The 19,860-nt window shown below is 43.5% G+C and overlaps 1 protein-coding gene across 1 annotated transcript; it reads right to left on the reverse strand.

The window, feature by feature from the left end:
- Positions 1 to 18,593: 18,593 nt before the first annotated feature.
- NOG (noggin) lies at positions 18,594 to 19,854 on the reverse strand. Its single transcript, XM_027654543.1, has one exon. It carries the CDS (start codon positions 19,678 to 19,680, stop codon positions 19,213 to 19,215), a length of 468 nt encoding a protein of 155 aa, XP_027510344.1. The 5' UTR covers positions 19,681 to 19,854; the 3' UTR covers positions 18,594 to 19,212.
- Between the last annotated feature and the right edge of the window lie 6 nt (positions 19,855 to 19,860).

A 19,860-nucleotide genomic window follows, 5' to 3' on the forward strand; every position in this document is an offset into this window, starting at 1 on the left:
AATACCTTTGAAGGGCATCTTTAATGGTAGCATCAACAGGTCTTAAAGGTTATGCATTTAAAGAAAATTCAGTGACTAAATGGGTTATCTGCTGATTGGATGATGCTTACAATAATGCCTGCACTAAACTGTTTCCAGTAAAGGAAGCAAAGAGAGATCAGTATTTTTTTTCCAGATTTTTAGGCCAGAGGAGTTTTTAAAACCTCATCTACTTTAAACCACAGCCCAAATAACTCAAAAGGCATTAGCAGCAGCTTGCAGCAGCTTCAAGGATATTTTACTGTTTCTGATGCAAAACTTCAGGTGTATCCTTCAACAGAAGCTGCTGACCCCCCCTCATTCTGTGGAAATTCACTTGGGCACTGTTTTGTCAAGGAGGGGAAAAAAAGGTATAATTAATCTAGAACTATAAAATCAAACATCATAAATTAGCACACCTTGATCAGCTACTGCACTTCATTACTTGAAATGATTGCATTTTCCCCAGGCTTTGACCTTCAGGGAGTGCAAAGGAGCAGCCAACAGCTCCTTTTCTCTCTTCTCTTCCTTTTCTGTCTTCTCTTTATTGATGGAGGGTGGAGTGAGCTGATCTGGGCCAGGATGCTTTGCTGTCCTCTGGCCTGGCACTGCTTTGCAGGCTCTGTGCAGCTGCAGTGATGCTTGTGCAGTCATGGGCATGAGGTGTGACATGGTGACAACGGCACAGGAACCATGATGGTCCCCACCTCCACCCTGGTGGGCACTGCTCTGACACCAGGGTGTGAGTGCACCCCTACAAACTGTGTCCTGGTTGCTTTTGAGTAAAACAGGGACGTGATTTCAACCCTTATGCATGATTTAATCTTTAGCACTTCTGGACTGGCACCTCACTCAGAGCACTTGTAAATAAAGACTACAGCAGTACACAAGCTCGTCTGAGTTTTGGAGACTGTGAAGAGTTCTGGTTTGTGTTGTTGGTATCTCTCACAAGCTGCTTCACAATCCCCTTCAGCACGGTGAGGGGATGTTTTCACTCCAGAGTGAGATGTGTCTCAATGGGAAGAGCTTCTATTCTGGCTTCTATTCCTCGCTCTGTGACCACTGACTAACAGTGGCCTTTGGCATCTTCATGAATCCTCTGCAAATGTCTAGAACCATGTCTGGTTTACAAGGAGTTTAAAAAGTACTTCAAAACCTCCACACAGCTTCCACCAAAGATTTTCAGAGCTTTTCCCTACTACTTGATTTTGCAACTCCACCACTCAACAGGCAAAAAGCATTGAGAACACTGCATTCCACGGACATCATTTAATCCTGTCAGTTTGAGATCATCAGGATTTGTGTTCAGCCCCACCAAAGACTGACAGTCCCATTTGACTGGGCACTTTATGAAAACACAGCACTGGGCCTGACCATTTCATACTGTCAGATGAAAGGAGAAGCTTGTGGCAGAGATGAAAATTTAACTGAGCCCTCCTCAAAGCCCAGTCTACTATTTCTGATGGAAAACCACGTGCCTTCCCGTCAGTGCCGAGTCTGATGGCACAGGCCCATCTGCAGTGAGACCTGAGTGTCAGCTCCTAACTGCTCTGGGAACTGATAGACCACAGCTGGTGACTTTCCAATTTATGGGAAATAAGAAATATTTTCAGTGCTTGTGGATCTTTCCACAGGCTGAGATATTCTAACTAGACAGTTTTTATTCTAGCAGAAAATACTCTAGGCATTTTCTTAATAATTTTAGCATTGCTCAGTCATTTTTCTTTTTTTCTCCCTTCAACTCCTCTCTGTCATGAGAATAAAAAAAAAATTCCATTTGAAATGGAACGTTTTCCTTAATCCTATAAAGAAAGAGTATAATTGATTCAACTATAAAATTTATAGGCATGGAATCAATGCTTATTATAGTCAAAACATGCCAGGTCACTCCTTTGCGGCTGGTTTAAAGCTGTTCCGCTAAGTGTAACGTTAAATGAAAATGCTTTAGTCTAAACATGAAAAGGTTAGATTGTGTTACATCTGCACCACTCTGCGTGCCTGTTAGGATCTGATTTCAGGGTTTCACACAGAAGACCTTCCATTGTTTCCTTTGTACCTTCTCCCTGGGGTAAAACTAACTTTTGACAGTCACAGTAAGTAGCTGCTGTAACGTAGATATTAATTTAATCTGGAGCTGCATCAGTCCTTAACCAGCTCAGACGTTGCCTGTATGTTCTGGTGGTCTGGAAAACGCTGAAAAATTGAGTATGAATGGGGCTTAATCATGGCAATGATGGCAAATCTTTTCAGTCTCTCAATTTTTCTGTTCTCAGACGTCTTCCTTCAGGGCTAATTGAACAGGCTTGAGTGCTACACAGACACAGTCACTCCTACTCTTCCATTAAACATTTCTACACACTTTGCAATTAAGCTACTAAACTTTTCAGCAGATGTTTTTTCTAAGCAGCAAAGTGTTTATAACTTCTCTGTTGGCACAGAGCAATGCCATCACATAGATCTAATGGTGGAACGTTTAGTGGGTATATTTATTAGAGCTGGATCCAGGCAAACTGATGGGAGAACCTCAGATTGAGCAGATTTCCCATTTTTTTACTACTCTGTTATTTCATCTTCATGCTGTGCCTGGTGTAGGTGTAGCACTTCTGGGACAAGACTGTGTTGAGGCTGTGATTGCTTGGTGTGACTGTGCTCTGATGCAGCAGCATCTTTAGATTTCAATCCCTGGGCCAAAGTTTGCCTTTGGCTGAACAGGTGTAATTCCTGTCGAACCAAGCGGGAATTCCAGAGTTTTAAATAAAAACAGCTCTTGGCCCATTATCCACTTACATGCACTGTGCCCAGGGGCCAAGATACACAGAATTGACAAGTGATTGGGGGTTCCTCAAGAGCTTGAAGCTTTACTGCACAGGGCTCAAATAAAGCAGTGTTTCAGACAGCAGGGAGCACACGCCAGTTTCATTTGTCTGAATTTCGTCACTCAGAATAAAGGCCCTTAAAATCACCAGCCGCTTTCCAAAAAAACCAACCCACCCCAAATTATGAATCCTAGCAGTGTCAAAGCCTAAATAAATATATACGTCAGCTGCCGGGATCCTGGATGTCAGTTTTGAAGGCAGATATTGCCCCAGACTAGTCTGTAAATAATTTTTATTTTTATTCATGACTTTAAAACCACATCACTAGTGGGCTGGACTTGTGGTTCTTCATTTGCATATTATGTTTTGACCTAAACTGAGTTAGATGCAGAGGGAGAAGAAATGAGGGTCAGATTTCATTAACAAAATAAAGCAGCTTGTGTGAAATCAACGCCTAGTGATGGAAAAATATGCAACTGAACTGAGCCCTTCACTGGTTATTTAACTAAAACAAGGTCTCTCTAATGACAAACACTCCCATCTTCAACTGCATCACAGACACTAACAGAAAAACTTGGCATCTCTCATTGTATGGGAATATGAGGCAGAACTGGTGAGGACTTTTTCCTGCCATCCCCTTGCCAACTGTACATTCCATCTGACTGAGGATTACTGATAATTTTTGGCAACTTCGTGGCTACAGAGGACTCTTCTGTACAACTATTTATTTATCCAGGGCTTCAGGAATTTATTTTTAACAGAACTTTTAAAAATGCTGTAAACACGGAATATGTTAATTGTATTAACAAAAGGATTCCTACACCAAGCTTGCTTTTTTCCCCCCCAAGCACACTTTGAGTCCAAGCTCTTCAGTTGGTGGAAGTTGGTAGAGCTGCTCTCACTCTGGTGGATGCCTGCCAAATTTACAATAGTTGAGGATCTTTCCCAGTAAAGCAAAATGTTCATAAAAATCTGAATAAAAGGGAGTATTTAGACATATATTCTTTCCTCAGCAGTAGTACCAGGAACCTTTAACAGCCATGTCTCTGCAGCTACAAACGGGACCTCATTTGCCAAGAGACACAGACCCTGTCAGAGAGCACCGACAAACTGAAGAGAGAAAACAGGTCAAGGATATTATTCCAGTTTTAAAGAAGAAAAACTGAGACAGAAAAGCATTAACTGACTATTTTCTACCAAACCAGACAGAACTGACTCCAGCAGAGCCCTGGGCCACCTCTATCAAGGCATGAAGACATACCCAATGAAATTATGTATCTTGTCAAAAAACTCTAACAAAGTGAGAACTGGCGTCCTGTGTCCCCATCCAGAGCACAGCCTATTCCCTAAATGTCCTGGAAAATCTCAGAACTAGATTAGAAACTATTACTTCCACCACAAAAAATTCAATGACAACTTTTTGGTTTTCAGCGACAGAAAGCTGAAATGTTTTAGTTTTGAACAAAGTTCTTCCCCTCCGCTTTTGGGGACTGAAATCCAAAGAATTTTTACAAGCAAACCTGATTTTTCCTTCGTTTTAACAGAAACTTTGCTACCCAATCAAAGCCTCACATTTTTTTCAGAACCTGAACTTGGACATTTTCAGATGCATTCGTAAAAGAAAAAAAAAGCAATTTTTTTTTCAAGATCGACTTTCCCTTAAAAATCACAGCTCAAAGGGCAATTTTCTCCATTTTCTTCCTCTTCTTCATCAAAATTGTGAGTGGTGGGAAGGAAGGAAGTAAGGGGCTGTCTCCCAGCAGCACCACTCTAGGACCAGCTGTAGGAGGCAGTCCTGTAGACTCAGCACTAGTCGCAGCCCCTTCCCAGTCCTCTCCTTGTACAGAGCAGGGAACAGAAATTGCTCTTGATCTACATCTGCACTAAAATGTCCTGCACTCCAGGACCTCACCAGCCATGGCTTTCCCACCCTTAGCACTTCCCCACCACTTGTCCCACAGGGACAGTGCCCATGTGTCCAGACAGAGAGTCTGCTCCAGGCAGGATCCAGGCCCTTACTCCCTGCACCTCAGAAGGGTTAGGGGTGGGTTTAGTGGGCAGTTGGCACTCTTTTGCCTTTCATGGAGTCCTGAACTGCTTTTGCTGTTATTATAATGTCTGTGTGAAAATTCTGATCACGATTTAGAGCAATAAGGCAGTAAAGAGGCTGAGAACTGTGCTCTGCCTCTCCGAATGCTCCACTGGAACCAGGGACACTAAGCTCCCAACTTAGGAATCCAATGTGTGTACCTGACACAACTAAAGCTGGGCAGTGCAGCTGGCTTTGGATTAAACCTCCTGTGTTTGGTTTTCTGGCTAGTCAGCATTACCTTGCCTTGAATGAAGTGTCTGCACAGATCCTGCACAAAGCCGTGCACAGTAACTGGCTGCACGGGCTCAGGCCTCAGGGCTGAGCAGCACCAAGGATGGCTCACATGGGGCTGTGGAGCTCTGAAGCAGGAAAGGCATTATTTGATAAAAAAAAAACCAAAAAAGAATTAAAAAGAGAAAAATTCTGCTTTAAAAGATTTAATTATTTCTAAATGTAAAATAAAATATCCATAAAGTAACGCAAAGAAGTTAAACGTTCCCTTCGAGGGAAATTCTCTCTTTTTAAAATTATCCCTTTTTCTAATAAACTAGTAATTTATGTAATCCATATAAAACCACTAACACTCATTCTTCTATTTTTAAATAACACTGGAGAGCTTTCCCAAGGCTTATTTTATTTTTATGAGAAGGATTAAAAATCGTGATGGTCCAGATTCTTCCACACTTCTTCTATCTGCTGACAAGTAACATATTCCTGCCATAACCCCAGTGAGCAGCAGCTGGGGATGTGTCCTGTGGAATTTGCAGCACTCCACTGGCTGCAGTGGAGTAATGCCAGGCTGACAGATTCACTGCTCTGAATGCAACACCATCTGATTTGGAGCTTGCTGAACAAGTCATAAATCAAGAGATCTTTATGTTTCTAGACAAACATTTCAAGAAAAACAAGGATAAAGGATCTCTATATAGAGCTATTTGTTCTATCCAGCCTCTTACCCAGCTTAGTATTTTTATTGCTTCACAATGAGCATATTGTGATTTGTCTAGACTGCATGGGAGGATGCTTTACCCTTTCAAAGCAACTCCAGGATGTATCCCTGTTTTTCCCCCAGAAGAGGATCAGGGGAAGAAACTACAGCTGAGACACCACCCTTCCCTGGGCTCGCTCTGCCAGGGATGCTGCTGTGCTCCAAACCATACCTAAAACATGCAGAAAGAATCATCTACTTTTAAATAACTCACAGTGCTCTAGTTTTGGATCCAGTTTTGAGCTCAAGTGAGGCAAGACTGAGAGACTGAACCACGGCACAGTGTCTCAGATGGCACTGCAGACACACACTGAGGGGACACACACCACCTTCACCACTCAAAGGAACAGGGGGCCAAGTCTGCTCAGAGGAGAAAATCCCTCCTGCTCCCTCACACCTCCCCTCTGCCCCTTATTTCTCTCTCAAATAATTCAGATGTTTTAGCCCTTCCAGACAAAAACTGGAGCTTTAAATTAAAATGTCATCTGTTAGTAAAGAAACTAAGCTATGTTTTTCATTCCTGAGAAAGGACTCACTTATGCTTATAACTATAAGTTGCTAGTGATTAAGCAACTGGTATATTTTCACACTCATTAAAAGAAACACGGTGTGTTCGCCTTTCTAAGAAAAGGCATCTTGTTTGTAATACTGTAATACATTGGGAACACCTTCTAATTGGCTTCTAGTGCCCCTTGCCAAAATTCAGACACAAGTTTGTTTATTTACACAAGGAAAAAAATAAAACATTGTATAATTAGTCGAGTAATGGACTCCTAAATTCAGCAACTCAGAGGTATGCAAAACTGACAAACTTTTTAAGATTCCATTTTGGTTTATGAAATATCTCAATAGGTAGCCCAGACTGCATCATGGCTATTGTAGCAATGTGCTGCTCAATGTGGTGTTTGTGTCGAGATGGAAAACTTTGACATGTTTGATTTTTATGCAAGTCAATTAACTTGTTTTTTAAAACTGTAAGGGCATGCTTTGCAAATAAGATTACTTACTATAAATTATGAGAACATAGGGCTCCATTCAGACAAAAATGTTACACACCCCTTACACATGCATAAGTCTGCAGAATATAGTTCTGCACCCTGACAACTTATTCAGCTAGGGGTAGGAGCTTATTTTGGTCTATTCCATGGGGGCTTTCCTAAAAAGATATGAACAAAAGGGGATAGAGACTTAATTAGAATGTCTCTCTGCACCCCACCTTCCTTTGCACCACCCAGGCAATTCCAACAGGCCAAAACCTCTCCTTATGTGGTGAGGGAAGAATTTCTTTTTTCAGTTAAGTCAGCCCAGAGCAGAATTAGCAATGGTATGTCCCCCTAACCACAGCACAGACAGACATTTGGCCATTCCCACCTGTGAGTTCTGCTCTTAGCACTCACACTCAGGCACGGTCTGTTGACTGCAGGCATGTCCATCTGTTAACACAACCTTCATTGTGCTTGGCCCCAGCTCAGGTGGGACCCTCACACCAAGACTTCAGGGGGAAGCTGTCCCTGGAAGAGAGATACTGAAAAGTAGAAATGACACAACACCACCAGCAGCACAAATGAACACGGCCAAGGGTGTTGCAGTCAGCACAAATCATTTTCATTTCATGTGATAGACATTTGGAGAAGATTTCTTGCTTCCAAAACGCAGATTCTTCGATGGGTGCATGAGAAATGCAGGATGACTGTTTGGCACTCAAAACACAACCTAAAGAACTGCAGAGATGTACTTGGGGCTTGGACGCAACGACAGTGCCAATACATACACAAAGCAAATCCAGAGACAAGTATGAGTCACAGAAAGAAAAACTCTGGAATTTTGTCCAGGTCCTTTCCACTTTTACACATGCAGAGAAACTCTACCTAAGCAAACCATCCCATTGATTACATATGTAGGCAAGAATTGCTCGCATGAAGAAAGGTCACTGGATCTGGTCCCTGCTTTATGCACGTTGTGATAGAAAGCCAACTCTTACTAAGTCCAAGACTTGTTCCCATTAGTTGTGAATACTAGGTTAAGGCACAGGAGAGCACTTTGTCTTCCTTGCCAGCTTCAGTCTAGGTAATGAAGTCATTCTTATTTGAGCTTGATGTTAAATTGTTGGTTCTGATCTAAAGTCTGCAGCAGAGAGAGTCCATGCAGATTACTCATTTCTTGAGATGTCTTTTACCTAGACAAAAGTTTAAAGCAGGCATGCTGATTGAGAAGATTAAGGGGCTTCCCTTGTCCTCTGGCTACATTCTGGACAATCTCTTCCACTCTTTGCTATCAGAACTAACTTTCAGCTTAGAGCAGCAAACTGGTAGAAACAGTCACACACAAGCAGAGGAACATGTGTGCACAGACACACTCAGGAAAGGCATTTCAGGCAAAAGACCTTCCAGAGTTAGATTCCCAGCACTACACATATGTTCAGAATAAGGAGGATGCTGTTCTGATCAGAAATCAGCCATGGCATTTACAAGAACTGACCTGCCACATATGGAAAGACACCTCTTGTTCCCGAGGAGAACCAGCTACGTGCCTCCCAGCAGCCTCCCAATGTCGGGTCAACTGTTGTTACTGGCAGGACACTGCTGTGGAAAGGCTGCAACAGAATCAGGGACTCATCACTACCAGCATGTGTTGCTATGGACACCATTGAAGAAAAGCAAAATCATTTGAGAAGGAAATAAAAGACTCTTTTCCACCAATAGTGACAGACACTCTAATAGGTTAGTGATCCTGGTGGAATGCTAATCAACAGCACATAGAAAGACTTGGAAGTCATGCAACTTTTAATATTCCTACAGAAGGAGTGGAGAAGTGAATTCATGTAGTAGTGGCCACGCACACAGGCTTTACACTAACACTTAGCACTCAAACACAGGCATCACACCTTAATGCCATGGATAACTCAGGTAATACTTTTGTCTTACAAGTCCTTCCTCTCAAGGATCTCAGCTCCAAGCCATAGTCACCTGGAGGGCCCATCCACACCTTCCCACTGAACCAAACACCGAAATGCAGCTGGATTCCTTGCTGGCATAAAACTGAACAGCTCGTCCGACACCAGCAGAGCTGTGCTGATTTACTGCAGCCATGGATCTGGTGGCTGATTTGAGCTCAGAGACAATCTAGTTTTTCCATTCCTCACAGCTCTGGTGAATAATTTAAATATATGCTCTGAGCTCACCAAAAATAACACATTTTCAAAATTTTTGGTGAGCTGAAAAATAAGAAATCCTGGCTCAGAATTACACGAAATGCTCTGTTCAATCTTACGGAGTGTAATTTTGATTGAAGTGGGATTTTGGCTTATGCAGGTTAAAAAGGAATGAATTTTTGTCTCAGAATTGAGTGAGGACTTTCAAAAGGAAAAAAACCCACTGTTTTAAGTTAAAAAAATCAACAGGTATTACTCTGAAAACATCAGAACAAAATACTTTATTTGAAAAAATTATTTAATGTTTTCAAAGCTGGAAATTGGCCACATTTTTTCAGCTGACGTGAATCTGTAAAATGTTACACTGCCACTGAGTCACCATTTTTGCCCCAGAAAAGCTGCTAAAATATTTTTCTCAGCTGTACCAGTAGACAAATCTATTGACCTTAGGAAGACAATTTGCACAAGTAGGGCCAGGGGCATTAAATTTACTGTTTTAACAGAAACCATTCTGAGCAATTTACACCAGAAATACAGAAACAGGGATTCAAAGAAACTTTCGATCTTGTTTCCTTTATTGTACTATGAAATTAATCCAAAATACAAGGTCAATACAGAACAAATTAGAGAATTGCTCAGTAAGGCTGGAAGGCAGCAAAATACTCTGAAATAAATAACATATTTCAGCTGATGTCACCTGAGCTGCAGTGCAGAGGCACAACAACGCTCCCCAAAAATGGGAGGGTCACTGGAGGTGACAGTAGTAGCTGTCCCCAACTTGACCACAGAATATACCTGCACTCTTGTGAAACACAGAGATTGTGTTCTTTTCTGAAGGTAAGTCTGCACAGACACCAAAGATCCTGCAAAAGACTGACAGGGATTATTATACCAGATATTCTGCCTAAAAGGAAATTAATATTTTTGCTCAGCCCCTCAACAGTACTTCTTCACATTATAAAGTGACCAAGGTCACTTTAATTGCAGATTTTCACCTTAACTGTAGCAAAATGGCAAAGGCTATACTGAAAGTTACTCATGAGCTCCTCAAGATTTGGCAGCACAGTTCTAGAATCCAAATATTTTACAGAATAGAAAAGAGGTGATAAAGAAGTCCCAGGTTTGTTTTGTTTTTATGGAATGCTGAGGAAATTTCACAAAGCTAAACTTGCAAGACAAAGTGTGTAATTTCACCAAACATCTACTGTTTGGTCAAAAAATATTTTAATCAAAATATTATGACCACCTTCAGGGAAAATATAACAGGCAAAGAGAAACTTCGGTGACAGGTAATTACTGTGCCAAAGGCAGGAAGATTTTAGGCAACAGGAAACAGAAAAAGAGACTTCTGAAAATACTTCATATTTTTAAAAGCAGATTAAGATCTTCGAGTGGCATAAAATAACTGTATTGACGTCAATATGTTTCTCCATCACATCTGCAGGGGCTGATGTAGAACTGAAAGGAAGGAGGGAGGGGACTCCTTCAGCATGTGACAACAACAACCATCCTGATGGGAGGCAGGAGGAGGGAAAAAAGTGAAGAGAGGGTAACATTTCCACAGCTCTTCCTTTCCTTTTCTCCCTTTTCCCCTACAAATCCAGCCTGGCAGGAGATATGGCTTAGAATCCAACTGTTTTGCTTTAGGATTTCTCTGCTCTGTGAGAAACTTTAAGTCTTTTCTTTTTCTCATTACTTCAGAGTGAGATTTGGAAATGGGATTTTCTGCAGCTCATAGGAAAGTTATATACCTAAATCCCAGATTTTTTTTTAAATGTACATCTATTAGCTCTTTTTGGAAAAAACCCCCCCAAACCTTACTATAACCAGTTAAAAATGCACCATATCAGACAGAACTTGTATGTAGCAGTAAAGCTACATCTGCTGTTTTCACAGTGTTGTGTATTATCATTGTCTCCTACTGAGAGCTGTGAATTTCTGCATCCAAAAACTCAAACTATAGGTTTTGTTCCTCCACAGGTGTCTGCTTGTTGAACAAGATGCCTAATCTCAGGCACCCAGGACTGAAAATGTTAACCTTAAAATCTGTTGGCACCTCTCAGAAGCTTAGGAGTAAGAGGAACCTAGTCTGGCTGTCTGAAAAGTTTCATTCAGATTGCTTTAAATATTTGGTGGATGATTACAGTCTGAACATTTGACTACATGCCACTTCATTAGATTTACTCATTTTTTTTGTTCGTACCATGGATGGGAAATTAAAAATGATCTCTGATATTTGATTTCCCATAAGATATGAGAGATATTCAAGGCAGTGTCTGGAAAAAAATTAGGATAATAAGGTGTATAAATCTCTGCTTCATTTGAAACAACGCATAAAAGCCAACCCCACATTAATTTTTTTGCTGAAAGAACTTCAATAAGTTTTAAAGTAAGTGTTTCATTTACTGCCACATGCCACACATACATGGCAAACAGTTTATACAAACCACAACACTCAGCTGTTACTGGTTAGGTAGAACAGCCCTCCCCTGAACACCCAAGCTGCTCTTGGTTCCCTCGGGACTCTGGGACAGGGTGCTGAGTGTTTTGGTCCAAGGGAGAACCTACAGGCACGTGGGATGAGCAGTCAGTCCTTCTGGGGAGCTCCTTGTGAAGCCTGGGTTGAGTGTGTGCTTGAAACTTTGTTGGCTCAGCCCAGAATGCTCTGCACTTTTGGAGGCAGCTTAAGTGCAGTGTAACTACCCCTGACCTGGTGGTCCAGCCTTAATGCCTTCTTCATGTAGTGCTCAGGGAACTTTATTAGACTTTCCAGTTAACTGGAATACTCCACTGTGTATACACACAATGGTGCTGGGGGTCTGTGGTGAGGTTTGGGGACTGGGGGGGCTACGGGGAGGCTTCTGTGGGAAGCTTCCCCCATGTCCAACAGGGCCAATTTTAGCCAGCTCCAAGATGGACCTGCCACTGGCCAAGGTTGAGCCCATCAGTGATAACAGAGCACCTCTAGGATAAGAATGGGAAACAAAAACCCCCAGCTACTTCAGCCAGAGAGAAGAGTGAGAACATGTGAGAGGAACAGCTCTGCAGACATCCAGGTCAGGGCAGAAGGAGGGGAGAAGGTGCTCTGGGCACCTCTGGGAGCAGAGATTGCCCTGCAGTCCATGGTGAGGTGGCTGTCCCAGGGAACACAGTGGGGCAGAGATCCACCTGCAGCCCCTGGAGGAACCCAGGCCAGGGCAGGTGTGTTCAAAGGAGGCTGTGACCCCATGGGAAGCCCATGCTGGAGCAGGGTCCTGGCAGTACCTGTGGTCCCATGGAGAGAGGAACCCACATTAGAGCAGAGCGTGAGAATGCTGTGGCTGAGGTGGAAGGAGCAGCAGAGACAATGTGTGATGAACTGAGTCCAGTCCCCACTCCCACCCACCCCCCTGTGCTGCTGGTGGGGAGGAGGTAGAGAAAATCAGGAGTTCATTTATGCCTGGAAAGAAGGGAGGGGTGGGAGAGAGGTGTTTTAAGATTTGATTTTATTTCTCAGTACCCTACTCTGATTTGATTGGTAGTAAATGAATTTCCCCAGGTTGAGTCTGTTTTGCTTGTTATGGTAATTGGTGAGTGATCCCTCCCTGCCCAAGAGCCTCTTATCGTATTTTCTCTCCCGCTCCAGCTGAGGAGAGGAGTGATGGAGCAGCTCTGGTGGGCACTGGCGTTCAGCCAAGGTCAACCCACCACAACAACATAAGATCCAGACCCAGCAAACTGCTTGGTGAAAAGGGGCTCTTCACACCCTCCTGGAGCCAAGAGCAGACACGACGAGACAGAGACACCTGAGTGTTTCTAAGGCCATGAGAAAGACTTCTAATGTAGCACTGAGACTTAATTTGGGAAGTGATTCTAGCTGAGGCTTATTTACAAGAGCTTCAAGGTTCAAGTCAATGACCTCATTTATTGTGCAAGTATTACCTACAAAACAAAATTTTATCCACTTATTCCAAAAGGACATGATGAACCTTGAAGTTCACTCAGTTTTAAAAGACAGTATTTCAGCTTGTCTCACCAGGTTATAAAGTCCCTCTACTAATTTATGTACATTTACAATAATATTTATGCAGTATTTCTCAACATTCTGTTGCTGCATGAAAGAAATAGAGTGCTCTTGGAGGAACAATCCATGCAAAGGGCAAATTAAACCTGCCTAGATATGCAATATCTCTAAATGGCCAAGCAAACTAGGAGATGGTGTGAGGAAAAACTATTTTCTGTCCATTCTTTACTCACAGACACTATTATGAAGTGCTTGGAACACCAGAAGGTTCATTTTGATACAGAGGAGTGATGTTTACACTTGTCCTTATATAAATATGTATTGATTTTATGTACTTCTTTTTCCTCAGTTCAACTCAGCTTATTTATAGCTCAGAAAAAGGGATGGATTTTTTATTGCACAGGTACAATGCAGCAGCTTGGCAAGAATATTCTGAATCACAGCCTGTTCGTCCTTTGTTCAGAGAAATGCGTGTTCAGAGCTGCCTGACTGGGGATCCCATGGAAGGGTAACCTCTAATCTGAGCCCTGGAAAGTTGCACTGCTGTAACCAAGGTATTTGTACTGGTAGGCATAAGATGCATTTACTGTGTAGTTATTTGCACCATCCAGTGCAGCAGGAACTTCAATTAATATGGCAGAGCCTGGCTCTTGTGTTTGCTGCATCTTCCTCTGGGCCATGGTTGTGCATCCAAGCCAGGTAATAAGTTGCCAGTTGTACGCCAAAAATAAAGATATTACTATGCCAGAAGGAAAATAGCATAAGGGTTGTATCAATACAAGGCACTATGCTGGTTATATTCTCCTATATTAATCCCTCCCCCACAAAACAAACAAAAAAACCCCCAACAACAACGTCCTCTTATTGCTCCTAAATCCCAAACACAGATCAAACATCCCCATTCCTGTTTCATTCTGCACTTTGGATTGAGAATCCTTGCAAGCATGTCAGTTCTGGTGGTGGCTTTGTGATCTGGATCCTGCTTGGTAGGATCTATGCAGAGACCAACAACTCATTCTACAGAGCCCACTCTGCAGGCATCAGATGACTGTGGCTTTCAGTTACTACCTCTGGATCAGAGCCAGAAGCCTAGTGGTGAAAAGCTCTTTATACCATTACCAATCCCTCGAGCCACCCAGTCCTTCTCCATTGCATACAGGTTTTTAGTGTTGTGCCTTAAGATCTGTTCTGGTTCTGAGTAACGTTCTTTGTGATGGCAGTCTTGCCACTCCCCCTCTCATGAGGGAAAAAAAACAACGAGGAGGGAGTGTGAAACTTATTTTCAAACTGTGTTATGATTATCTGATGCAGTGACTACTCTGGGATTCTCCAAGGGAGAGACCCGAGTCCTGGGGAATGTCTGCCTTAGGTGAAGGGAAGGCTCCAGGCTGGTCAGTGCTAGGATGTGTGTGCTGCTGCCTTCACTTGGGCGGCAGCTCTTGGACAGCAGCACCCACCCACTGCCAGAGCTCCTCATAGGGATGGCTCCAAAGCATTCCAGGACATCCCCAGGCTGACCAGGCCTGATTGCATACGCAGGTTGGTCTGGCCTTGAGTGCTGACGCAGAATGATGCTCAATGGCAGCATAAATACACCCCTGGAGAGGGCAGAACGTACAACCAGTGAGCCCCAGAGCATCTGTTCTCAGCTGGTCCCCATCTGAGCTATCCCCCGACAGAGTCAGAGGCTAAACTGTGCCATCTCTGCACTCCTGTCCTCCAGTTCAGCAGGGAGAAGTGTCTCACTGTGATGTTATACCCGTGCAGATTTCTCTTCCAGCAGCTTTTCTCCCAGACTCTTCAAAAGCACATCACACACAGCAGCTGCTTTCCCCACAGGGAACAAGCTGCAGGGGACTTAACAGTAATACACTGGTACCCAGCCTTCACGAAGAGGGCTGTAAGCTGCTGATCCTGCAATAACACCTCCGAGGATTTAGAGTCTTTAATGTTGATTGCTGAATATTTCTGTTCCCCTCTGAACCATTCCAACAGTTGTTTCAAGCGAATGTATTCATTCCCTTCCTTTTAACCATTGGAGCTTCTCGCTTGGTCTGGGAGCAGGGAAGAGGGAATGAAAGGGTCTCTTCAAATTTGCTGTAGCTGCTCTCTTAAAAGAGAGCATTGACACAGGTTCTGCAGCTCTCTGGTGCAGCGAGGCTCCCGCAGGACCTGCAGGCACAGAGAGACTGCACGATCCGTGTGGGCACTGCAGGAAGAGCGTGGCTGTTCCCCTCCCCTCTGGATGGGAGTATCATATCTATTCCTAGCATGGATCTACCAGGTGGCAGCACTCCCCTGCCAACATACCTTTGGTTTGGCTTACCTTGAAGGCTGTGATGTTATAATATATGATGACGTCATTATATTTATTTCAACTTTCATTGAAGATTCCTGGCAAATCTCCGAGCTGGAATATCTTCTTTTTAATGGGTCCAAGATCCAGCCAACGTGGTGTGCAGATTACATTTACACAACACAGCCCAAGCAAGGTGAAGTGTTGATGTTACTAAATTAAGATTACTTCTCTGTTAAAACTATGAGAGAGTAAAAACTTGTCCAGTATTTATACAAATATTACTGCTGTAATTTCTGGCTGTGGTTGTTTTGGTGATGACTCCATCGTGCACTCATGCAATCTTAAGAATTTGTCTTTGTGGCAGTATTTTGAAAATGATAAAATGAATCAAGTATATTTTTTCAGTTAAGTACATATGTGAGAACACAGCGCTCTAATGGTGTGTCTAATGTTTTCTAGATGGTTCATTTTCATCACACTACCTGCACTAATTTTGAATGAGCTTATTACAAACCTCTGGCCAACTTCCTCTAGTCTACTCTTTTGTGCTTTTATCAACCGTGTTACTCTTAGGCCTTAACTTTAGTGGATTTTGAATAAACACATGGTGTGAGAGAACGAATTACTCTGGATAAAGACTAACTACAGTGATGAAGATGATGACATCCTGCACTCCTCATCAGGAACTACAGCACACAGGTTAAATACCCAAGTGAGGTTGCACAGTCTATGGCTGAAGCAGAAATTAATTTAAATTCCCAGTATTACGCTTTAAGACCCTAAAATTGCAAAAGAAGAAACCGAAGATTAACTAAAAGGAAACTTTCAACCTTTCCCTTCTTATTTCTTCCCCACAGTGATCTGTGTGAGGTCTTACGATGCCACTACAAAGATCAGCAAACAGAAATTGTCTGTGTTATGAATTGATTTCTCTTTAAAAGAGCTATAATTCAATTTTGCTTTAAAAACATATTACAAAATCCAATATTAAACAGATTTGCATAGAAACATTCATCAGAAAGATATTTTATTTGTTTGGCTTGAAACACTTCCACTACAAGCCAAACATTTCAACACCAGGGCAAGAGGACCAGAAAGTGGACCTGACCAGAAACAACAGTGAAAACTACTAGTTTATTTTTGCTCTACCAGCTGACAAAATTTAGCTATTTATTTAAATGAAAAAATCATGGGCCTTGTGGATGGTGAAACTTGACTTTTTTTAAACCCAAAATATTCTTGTAAATGTATTATTAACGGGGTGTTATTGGTTGAGAAAGCACACGTGTACACATGACTCTCTGATTACAATGACTCTTGGATTAAAAATAAGGCAGATCCGGTGATAGATACTTAGACTACATTACCAGCACACTTCTCTTGCACTCACACAACACTCAGCACACCCAGCTCTGCACACAGGAACATTTTAAATCTTGAAGCAAGCAGTCAGAGGTGGTTTCCAGATGAAGTGTCTGTTTGCCCCATTGCTGGGATCACCGACAGATAAATCACTGGGTGAGCCCCCTCACTAAGTAGTGGGAATATTACTTCAGTAAAGTTTGCTAATGGGGCAAAGGACCTTGTATTGTAATCCAGTGACATTTTCAACCTTCGGAGAACTTTTGTTGACATTCCCGAGTCCCTGGCTGCCATCCCAGCATGAAATAGTTTCTGTTCACATAATTCTCGTGTTTACCAGTCATGAAAAACTCTTGCTTTTTTTTTTTTAAATAAACTTTTTTTTTTTTGCAAGTGAAACTCTGTCTAAAAAAATATTGGCCCCAGGCATACAAGGTTTTGCATAAATTCATATGTGATGAATGGCTGATTTTAATGTTATTTGGGTATTTGTCAGAACCTAACAAATATACATGGTAATGGTGGTTCATAAACTTAAACATCTCAATATACCCTTTCTTCTGGAAATAAATTACGTTTGTTTGCCCTGCCTGGAGTCCTAAGGTAGCCGACATTAGGAATATTTTAAATGTGATCATCCATCCAGCATGTCTTTCAGGCGCCACGAAGATTAAATGAAAGAATCATAAGATGAAGGTCTTTAACTTTTAATCCTTTTACAATGAACCCTTAGATAGACATGGGGGCAGGGTGCCTTCTATGTGAGTAATAATGCCTCTGTTCCTCTTCACTAGGTTAATGAATACCCTAAATGTCCCAAGATCTGATTTTTCCCCCCTCCCCTCAAACTATTGAAATTAGAAGCAAAGAGACGGGCGGTAAAACGCACCGAAAGAGGGAGAGAGGGAATGAATATGCATTCGGAGATACCGAACTAAGCGTCACAGAAAAGCAGGGCTGGGTTGTCTCAATGAAAGACCCACGGGTTTAAAATGATTAGCATCGATTCCCTCCGAGTTTTCGGGAAGAAAAAAAAAAAAGTTTTTTGATTCCAAGATAAATAAGGAAAAGGCTTTTTGCACTGTCTGGGAGCCTTTGAAGAGCACGTGGAGAGCTTGTTTTCGCAGTTGGTATCTATGAGATACGAACCGTCGGGTCTCCGGGCACGTAGAAGTCAAACACTGGGGGGACTGGGCCGGGTCCCCGCGGAGCCCCGCGGGCCGGGCCGGTCCCAGCGCTGCGGGGGCGGCCCCGGGAGGCGGGACGGGAGCGGGGCACCCGCACCCCGCGGCGGCACAGCCCGCCGCTCCCCGGGGAAGGGGGGCCAGCCCGGCAGGGGAGCGATCGCCCGGCGCTGGCGGGAGCCCAAAGAGTTAAAAGCGGGCCGGGCCGGGCGGTGTGCGGGGCTGTCACAGGATCAGCCTAATAACGTGTCTGCGCTGAAAACCCCCAAAGCCCAGGGGTCAAGTTTCAGCAGTGTCCCACCACAATGGTAGGTGTGAAAGACACGTGTCCCGTTGTAAATGAAATGTCAAGCAGTTAAAAAAAAAAAAAAAAGAGGGAGAGAGGAAAAAAAAAAAAAATATCCCCGAGCAGCTGCCGCCGAGCGCGCCGGGGCTGCGCGGCCGCGGGAGCGGCTCCGCGGGGGGACAGCGCAGCGCCGGGACCCCCCTCCCCCGGGGCCGGACCCCCCGGCACCCCGGCCGGGTAGGTGCCGCACAGTCCCTCCTAACAGAGTCGTGAGCAGGTTCCCACCTCCCCCTGCCACCACGAAACGTCCCGCTGAGCGTGGAGAACGAGGAGGAGAGAGAAGAAAGCCCCCCCGACGGCGGCCAAACCAAAAAGCAAACAGAATCCAAACGGCTCGTGTTTTAGTGGTTGACTTTAATTCTGCACTGCACTTTTACTACAAGGATATAAAGAATAAATAGCAGATACTCTTCATTTACATAGGATTAAGTCATTCAAACTGTTCTCTCTATTTACAATAACATTGTGCTCTAGGCGTTTATTCACTTTTATTTTAAATCTAAAGTCCGTAAGGAAAAAAAACAACAAAAAAACCTCACACACGCGCTTTCCGAATAATGGAAAATAGCTTTAACCGTTTTCTTATCAAAAAGTTTGGTTTGTATTTTTTAATCCTTTTATTAAAAAAAACACACACCCAACAAAAAACCTACTTCGCCAAAGCGAAGCAACTTCTCTCTGGAATATAAATACCAAAAAAAAAAAAAAAAAAAGATACATTAGCAACGATCAGGGTAATAGTCTTAGAAATACAGTAGACGCTGATTATTTCACGTATAATACTGACCTTTTAATAGTATATTAAACCGGTGCCATATATACACACAATATACATTCTCCTACACGTTACAGTGCATTACAACGTTAACCAGAAAGCAAATGTCTTTTATTTCTGTTGCAGCAAAGGTCCACGTGAGTCCGCTGGAGAAGGGGCGAGAAGGTAAGTGCCAGCCCTAGCAGGAGCACTTGCACTCCGAAATGATGGGGTACTGGATGGGTATCCATGTGCACCTCTGCCCTCCCCGGCGCTGGCACCTCCACCTCAGGATCGTTAAATGCACGGACTTGGCAGGTTTGCAAACCATGCCTTCGGGGACTGAACAAGACCTTTTACTGTAGCAGCTGCCCACTTTGACATACCGGGGCCAAAAGCGGCTGCCGAGATCGTTCCACGTGTATAGGACCGGGCAGAAGGTCTGGGACCAAAGCCACATCTGCAGCTTCCTGCGCAGCTTCTTGCTCAGCCTGTGCTTCTTGCCCGGCTGCAGCCCGTCGTAGAACTCCAGCCCTTTGATTTCGCTGGGCATCGCTCCCGAGGGTCTCTGCCTGAGCAGCAAGTCCAGCTCAGCTAGATCGTCCACTCCGAGCCGGTCCTCGGGCAAGGAAATAGCCATAAAGTTAGGGTCGAAGTGACCGCCCATGAGGTTCCTTAGCAAGGTCTCGTTAAGATCCTTCTCCTTGGGGTCAAAGATAGGGTCCGGGTGCTCGATTAGATCCACCAAGGGCAAGTTGTCGCTGGGAGCCGGTCGGATGTGCAGATAGTGCTGGCAGGCGCCCTGCTCTAGCCGGAGACCCAGCAGAACCACCAAGGCGTATATAGT

Source organism: Corapipo altera, unplaced genomic scaffold (genome assembly GCF_003945725.1).
Source record: "Corapipo altera isolate COAL_440 unplaced genomic scaffold, ASM394572v1 343, whole genome shotgun sequence".
Lineage (NCBI taxonomy): Eukaryota > Metazoa > Chordata > Aves > Passeriformes > Pipridae > Corapipo > Corapipo altera.

Coding starts and splice junctions, on each gene's coding strand:
- NOG (XM_027654543.1), bottom strand. CDS start 19,680: ATGGGCGGTCACTTCGACCCTAACTTTATGGCTATTTCCTTGCCCGAG.